The sequence below is a fragment of the Mytilus californianus genome, unplaced genomic scaffold (assembly GCF_021869535.1).
Source record: "Mytilus californianus isolate M0D057914Y unplaced genomic scaffold, xbMytCali1.0.p SCAF_1, whole genome shotgun sequence".
NCBI classification, from domain to species: domain Eukaryota; kingdom Metazoa; phylum Mollusca; class Bivalvia; order Mytilida; family Mytilidae; genus Mytilus; species Mytilus californianus.
The window spans coordinates 43,737,801-43,745,966 of record NW_026262581.1 but is presented as its reverse complement, the minus strand read 5'-3'; the positions used below and the strand labels follow the sequence as shown (position 1 = coordinate 43,745,966).

Sequence of the window (8,166 nt, the reverse complement as noted above, 5' to 3'; positions counted from 1 at the left end):
GACATTGGGCAAGGTCCAGTAAAATTTGGTTTGGTCCAGTTAAGTGGTATGTTTTAGTGAACCAAATGTCTAGTCGATTTCTCAAAGCCTTTTGAACCACTGCAAGTAGTAAACTGTTATAATGAGTTAGCTAAGTTGGTAAAACGAGTAACTAAGTCGTTATATACCGAGTTACTTAGTCGTTATAGCAAGTTAGGCTAAGGCATTATAACTAGTTAGCTTAGTCTTTATATCGAGTAAGCTAAGTCGTTATAACGAGTTAATAAGTCGCGATAAGTTCATAACGACTTAAAACCCTGACACTAACAAGCTTCCGGAGAAAGATGATACCTCTTTTATAGATATTCTATTTTATAGTCATACAAAAATCAGAAAACTACTAGTATAATTTGAAATGTTTATCCTCTATTTTTCAGACAATATCACCACGACCGTACCTGGAGACAGTAAACCATCATGGCACGTGTTGCTATGATTACATTTTTAGTCGTGATTTGTACAATTATTGTGGAAGCCAAGTGGAAAAGAGAAACAACGGAAAGTAAGCATTATTTACACTCTGCGTTTAGCAAAATTTATTGTATATTATCATTCTAACATAACTTTCAGCAATACTCATGTTGAATAACACAAATAAACATCTATCAAATAAACACAAGTTCATACAGAATGTGAAACTTAAATCCATTCTGATTGCAAGAATAACGTAATTTTAAAAAATATAAATAATTGACAGTATCAAAGACAATAAAAATCAGTAATACTCAACTCCTGAAAAAGATTAAGACCAACAACGACGCAAAACACATGATCACTACAGACCGATTTGAAAAGACATGAAACACATAGTCCAAACATATATATGTGACTGTAATTATCAAAAACGTAATTGACAGTACCATAGACCATAACAATCGCTAATACTCAACTCTTGAAAAAGATTAAGACCAACAACGACGCAAAACACATGATCACGACAGACCGATTTGAAAAGACATGAAACACATAGTCCAAACATATATATGTGACTGTAATTATCAAAAACGTAATTGACAGTACCATAGACCATAACAATCGCTAATACTCAACTCTTGAAAAAGATTAAGACCAACAACGACGCAAAACACATGATCACTACAGACCGATTTGAAAAGACATGAAACACATAGTCCAAACATATATATGTGACTGTAATTATCAAAACGTAATTGACAGTACCATAGACCATAACAATCGCTAATACTCAACTCTTGAAAAAGATTAAGACCAACAACGACGCAAAACACATGATCACGACAGACCGATTTGAAAAGACATGAAACACATAGTCCAAACATATATATGTGACTGTAATTATCAAAAACGTAATTGACAGTACCATAGACCATAACAATCGCTAATACTCAACTCTTGAAAAAGATTAAGACCAACAACGACGCAAAACACATGATCACTACAGACCGATTTGAAAAGACATGAAACACATAGTCCAAACATATCTTATGTGACTGTAATTATCAAAACGTAATTGACAGTACCATAGACCATAACAATCGCTAATACTCAACTCCTGAAAAAGATTAAGACCAACAACGACGCAAAACACATGATCACTACAGACCGATTTGAAAAGACATGAAACACATAGTCCAAACATATCTTATGTGACTGTAATTATCAAAACGTAATTGACAGTACCATAGACCATAACAATCGCTAATACTCAACTCTTGAAAAAGATTAAGACCAACAACGACGCAAAACACATGATCACGACAGACCGATTTGAAAAGACATGAAACACATAGTCCAAACATATATATGTGACTGTAATTATCAAAAACGTAATTGACAGTACCATAGACCATAACAATCGCTAATACTCAACTCTTGAAAAAGATTAAGACCAACAACGACGCAAAACACATGATCACTACAGACCGATTTAAAAAGACATGACTCACATAGTCTAGACACACCTATGTGACTGTAATTATCATAAACGTAATTGACAGCACCATAGACCACCAGGCTGAAGCTAGCGAACAATAAGCCAGCGAACAATAAGGCGATATATCTAAAAACCGAAAAATTGAAAAAGAAAGTAACGGCCGCTAGAAAAAAATATTTGGTTATTGCAGAAATTCCGTCCACAAATTGCTATTTACAACTCTATCATGAAATGGGATTTACCATATCTATTTATAAAACAAGCCACACCCCTTTTCATGGAAACATTCAGTACCACAGTAAATCCGCATCTATTAACGGATTGGTTGTAGGTGTTGGACCACCAATGCATCCACTTCAATATAGAACGTATGTAAAAGTAGTCCTACCCTGAAAAAATAGCACCTTTGATGCCTATGTTTAATTGAACTAACAAACAAATTTGCAGAAATGAAACTTTCGGTGATAGAAAAAATAATGTATAGACCATTTTGAGTTAAAATTTGATTACCCTTGATTTCTTGGCTATATAGGTCTTGTAGAGGAGAAACAGGCGCATCGTTTGCGCAAGGTTTCGAGTGGCGCTATGTTAAAAAATCTGAAACTAGTGGTCGAAATTAGAAAAAGTTTGAAATAAAGTGAGGGTTGGCCTATTCCATAGCGTCTAGAGAAAAATAATGAGGGGTTTCACGGGGTATGGTTATATAGGTCTTGTAGAGGAGAAACAGGCGCATCGTTTGCGCAAGGTTTCGAGTGGCGCTATGTTCAAAAATCTGAAAGTTGGGGGCGAAATTTGAAATTTTTTGAAAAAAAACAGTGTGGGTTGGCTTATTCCATAACGTCTAGAGAAAAATAATGAGGGATGTCACGGGGTATGGCTACATAGGTCTTGTAGAGGAGAAACATGCGCATCATTTGCGCAAGGTTTCGAGTGGCGCTATGTTCAAAAATCTGAAACTAGGGGTCGAAATTTGAAAATTTTTGAAAAAAAAACAGTGGGGTTGCCTATTCCATAGCGTCTAGAGAAAAAAAATGAGGGGTGTCACGGGGTCTGGCTATTTAGGTCAGGTAGAGGAGAAACATGCACGTCGTTTGCGCAAGGTTTCGAGTGGCGCTATGTTCAAAAATCTGAAACTAGGGGTCGCAATTTGAAAATATTTGAAAAAAAGGGGGGGATTGGCCTATTCCATGGCATCTAGAGAAAAATAATGAAGGGTGTCACGGGATATGGCTATAACTAAATAAATGAATATAAATAAATAATCTTTAATTTAAGAGGATAATCCCATTAGTTAAAACTAATCTTCCTGAGACTCCTCAAAATGATAATAACATATTTATAAGTTCATACAATATGATAATGACATATTATACACATATACAATTGTATCTAGATAATAATGAAAAAGCATATTAATTTGCACATTTGATGAAAAATTTGTAACATTTTGTTTTAAAAGATACATTTCATTTGGTAAACTGTTCCATATTTGAGAACCAGAATATGTAAATTTTTTCTTCAAAAAGTTTGTTTTTGGCTTTTGAAGATTTAATAGTTTTACATCAGCTGAACGTAAATTATAATTTTGATTACCAGTAAAATGAAAATTTCTTGTAAATAGTTAGGAACCATATCATTTAATGATTTAAATACAAGTATTGCCTTTTGATATTGAATGAGTTTTTCAACATTTAACCAGTTTAAACTATTAAACAATAAACTGGAGGATGTCATTATGTCAGCTTCTACTATAACCCTAGCAGATTTCTTTAATAACTTATTAAGTTTATTTATTCCACTTTCATAACAACTTCCCCATATATGGCAACAATAATCAAACAATGGCAGAATATAAGCATTAAAATAAATAATATGTATATGCATTGGTAAATATTTTCTTATCTTTTGTAATAAGTTGATTCTATTTGATAGTGTACATGACATTTTATCTATTTGCTCATTCCAATTCAGGTTCTTGTCTATATATAAACCAAGAAGTTTTTCACAATCTACATTATATATTTGTTCATCTGAAATATTGATATCTAAACTGTTCCCAGTTGAATAAAGCATCTGTTTTGAACTAATAATCATTGATTTACATTGTTTTGCATTTAGTTTCATACAATTTTGCGAACACCAGTTTTCAATTACATAAATATCATTTTGAAGATTAGCAGTTAACTGAAGTATATCATTACCTTTACTATGTAATGTAGAATTATCTGCTTATAAATTCTATTAATGAATTTTCTATGTTCAGTGGCAAATCATTGATATATAAAATAAATAACAGGGGGCCAAGGATAGAGCCTTGTGGTACACCAGTTTTTATGCATTTAGTATTAGACATGATGTTATTGACCTTAACTTGTTGACTTCGTTCAAACAAGTATGACTGAAACCAGTCTAGTGTACAGTTGGAAACATTGTAATATTCAAGTTTTTTCAATTAAATTATATGATTAACCAGATCAAAAGCTTCTTTAAATCTAAAAATATAACTCCGTTTATTTCTCCATTGTCTATATTTGTTAACCATTCATCTACTAATTTAGTAAGCGCAGTAGTGCACGAATGTTTAGGTCTGAAACCTGACTGTGTAGTATTAAGAAGGTCAATACTATTTACATGTATATACAAACTATCAGCTATATGTCGTTCTATGATTTTGGAGAGACAAGACAAAACTGCTATTGGTCTATAATAATCAGGATTACAAGCATCGCCACTTTTAAAAATTGGGCAAACTCTTGCAGTTTTAAAAATACTTGGAAATTTACCACATTTGATGCTTAGATTAAATAAATATGTTAAAGCTGGTGCAATGACATCGCTGCACATACTCAAAATATTTGGTCCAACATCATCTAAACCAGTTGCTTTAGACTTGTCAAGTTTTTTTAAATACATTTTTACATCTAAAATACTCATTTCTGGTATAATGAATTTTTCACTACCCCTTTGTAACTTTGTGATTTCACAAATTTGTTGAGTACATCGAAACTTGGACCTTCATCATTATTACATGATTTGTTATCAACTATACCTTCAGCAATATTTGTAAAATGCACATTAAATGTATTTGCTATATCAACATCATTTTCAATTTCACTATTTTTATATTCTAAATGCGTGATATTTTTATGTAATTTTTTGGGATTTAAACTTTTGACATACTTCCAAATAGTTTTACAATAAATCACGTGACTTCCGGTCGGCATGGTCAGAATAAATCACGTGACTTCCGGTCGGCATGGTCAAGATTTTTCTGCTCCTGCAAAAAGTCAAAAAAAGATAAGTTTTCTGTGTGTTTTTGTGAGTCAGTTGTCAAATAAGTCAAATATTTTCAGTAAATGAGCCATAAATAACTGTATATAAATGTAAATATGGATTAATTAGTGACGAATAGTGAAAAATCCTCTTTGAAAATTGTGCATTGACACTAGGCCTGTTGCCGCCATATTGGATTTTTTTTTTTCATTTTGAAATTGAAATTTTGTATATCCGAATTTTGACATTGCATAAACAATAGAAATTCATGTCAGTGAACAAGATAATAAAAGAATACAAAAGGGTTTATAACCTATTTAAAAGGCAGGGCCTTTCAAGAGAAACCGTGCTTTACACGGACAGCAAGGGGTTTAGTGTAGATAAAGTGGTCCCAGACAGCGTCCGTGACAAGTTCCACATAATAGCCAAGAGCGGAACTACAGCCACCACTGATGAGCACTTAAAAAACCTCTTTGCAAAACTAGAAGAACTGAAACAAAAAGACCCAATTATTCTAATCTGGTTTGGAACTTGTGAGATTACCACAAAGGGAAAATACACATACCTAAGAAATTACCCCTATCAAAATATAGAGTCAATACTTACAGGCTATAGAGAACTAAGAGACAAAATACTTACAAGATTCAAATATGTCACTATAATCTTTCTTGAATGCCCATATTATTCAATCTCCACATTTAATAAAACAATCAGAGAAGGGAAGAAAAATAAAGACATATTAGAACAAAACAACAATCAGAAAAAACCATCAAACTACTCCTTAGTAGTGAAAAAGTATAGTGGTACCAGAATTGTAACAACAAAGGAAAGAAACAAGAGGCATTACCCGGCATTAGTAATTGATAAGTCAAAAGGGTTTAGATCAGTAACACAAGCGAGTAGCTTGGATAAAGAACTGTGCTACCAAGTAGACTACTATAATAGTCAATTAAAATTACTTAATAAGAAGTATAGAGCACCCAGATTTTCACAAGACCAAATAATATCGAACAAACCCAAAAACAAAACCAGGGTGAGGTACAGGAAAAACTATAAGTTATTGTCAGACGGCATCCACCCAAATAGAACGCTAGCTAAACTATGGGTTTACAAAATGGTGGAGCTATCCCTAGAAGTGTCTGAAACCTGTTAAGGAGGAGTCACTGAAATAGGGAAGCCCTGTTTCAGTTGCATAAAGTAAAAGGGAACTGTTATTATATATATATATATATAATAAACCCAGATAGGGAAGCCTTGTCTGGGCATAGTAAATTATTGGGGAGGCAAGACAGAATAGGGAAGCCCTGTTCTGTACATAACGAAGTGAAATATTGACTCTATAGATAGGTACTTCAGTTCCATAGACAAGGAAGCCTTGTCTTCAAATTCAAAGCAAAAAAGCATATTCTAACAGAGAAATAATAATTAAAATAAAAAAAAAAATTAAAAAAAAAATTTTTTTTTTAAAGTAATAGGGAAGCCCTATTACGTAGAGGTAAGCCTAGTTTTATTTAAAACGTGAACAGAAAACAAGGAAGCCTTGTCTTCTGAGTAAGGGAAAGGAATATATACAACAAGGAGAAATAAAAACAAAGGAAGCCTTGTTTTTATTAAAAAGGTCAGTGCTAAAAATTTTTTAGGAGGATAAGGAATCCTTGTCCTGAAAAATAAGTCAAGAGAGATAGTTATTGAGGAAACAGGGAAGCCCTATTTCTATCATTTGAGAGTGCAGTTTATGTCAAACGGATGGGGAAGCCTTGTCCCAAAATAAATTAAACACGTGATAGGGAAGCCCTGTCAAAATTAGGATAGTCTAGCTTCATTTGAAATCGAACTTTAGACAAGGATAGGGTAGCCTTGTTCTTTAAATATAAGTAGAATAAAATAAAGTACTACAAAATAAATTGGTGTAAGGAAGCCTTATACAATTCCTCAGTCAGGTAAAAAAAAAAAAAAAAAAAAAAAAAAAAAAAAATAGGGAAGCCCTATTTTTATTAAGTAAGAAGTATGGCGTCAACCAGAAAAAAACAGTACCACAGGCCCCAAACCGTCACAAAAAACAAGTCAAGATGAGGATGAAGCGTGGACATGCGCAAAATGTACCAAAATCTTCAGGGAGCCAGAGGCTCAACTTATGGAATGCCAAAGGTGTAAGGAACATTTCTGCATAACCTGTCTAAAGAAAACAAAAGCGGAATACAGCATGCTATGTAAAACAGATGCAATGTGGTTTTGTGGGAAATGCAGAATAGTCATGGAACAACATGCAGTCACCGATATTGAAATAGAAAGAAGGTGCAAACAGATAATGGAGAGTTATGAGGAAAGAATTACATTACTTGAAAAAACAGTTGAAAATAAATGTGACGAGGATAAAGTCAAGGAGATTGTTAGAGAGGAAATAAAAAACTGCAATGACGATATGGTAAAATTGATGGTACAAGAGGAAGTTGGCAAAATAGAGGCACCAATCATAGAAGAAAGTTGTAATGAGGAAAAAGTTAAATCCATAATAACAGAAGAAATAAGCAAGATACATAAGCCCGAGAATAAAGGAGATAGCGATTCCACAAACAATGAGAAAGATATAGCAGCCAATCCTATAACAAGAAAGGAGACTGTAACAAATGTTCTTGAAGAAATTAATGAGAGAAAGGCAAGAGAAAATAACCTGATCGTCTTTGGGATCCCTGAAATAGATGACGAGAGCAAAGAAGTAAGAGATAATACTGACAAAGAAAAACTAAACGAGCTCTTTACAGACTGCAAAATAAAACTGGATAAGGAAAATTTGAAAATGGTTAAAAGACTTGGGAAATTTAACAAAGAAAAGCTAAATAGACCAATCCTAGTAAAATTACCTAGTGCAGAACCTAAGATCACCCTATTTAGAAACATCCATTATATAAAAACAAACCCAAAATACGAAAAAGTGGGCGTCA

General features: G+C 33.1%; 1 protein-coding gene across 1 annotated transcript in view; it reads left to right on the top strand.

Annotated features, from left to right (window-relative positions):
• The first annotated feature begins 410 nt into the window (after positions 1-410).
• The window catches only part of LOC127702942 (CD209 antigen-like), a 118,511-nt gene continuing 110,755 nt past the window's right edge, over positions 411-8,166 (top strand). Inside the window, exon 1 of the mRNA XM_052207264.1 lies at positions 411-541. Coding sequence (XP_052063224.1) covers positions 457-541 — 85 coding nt within the window. The 5' untranslated portion in view covers positions 411-456. The remainder of the gene's footprint in view (positions 542-8,166) is intronic.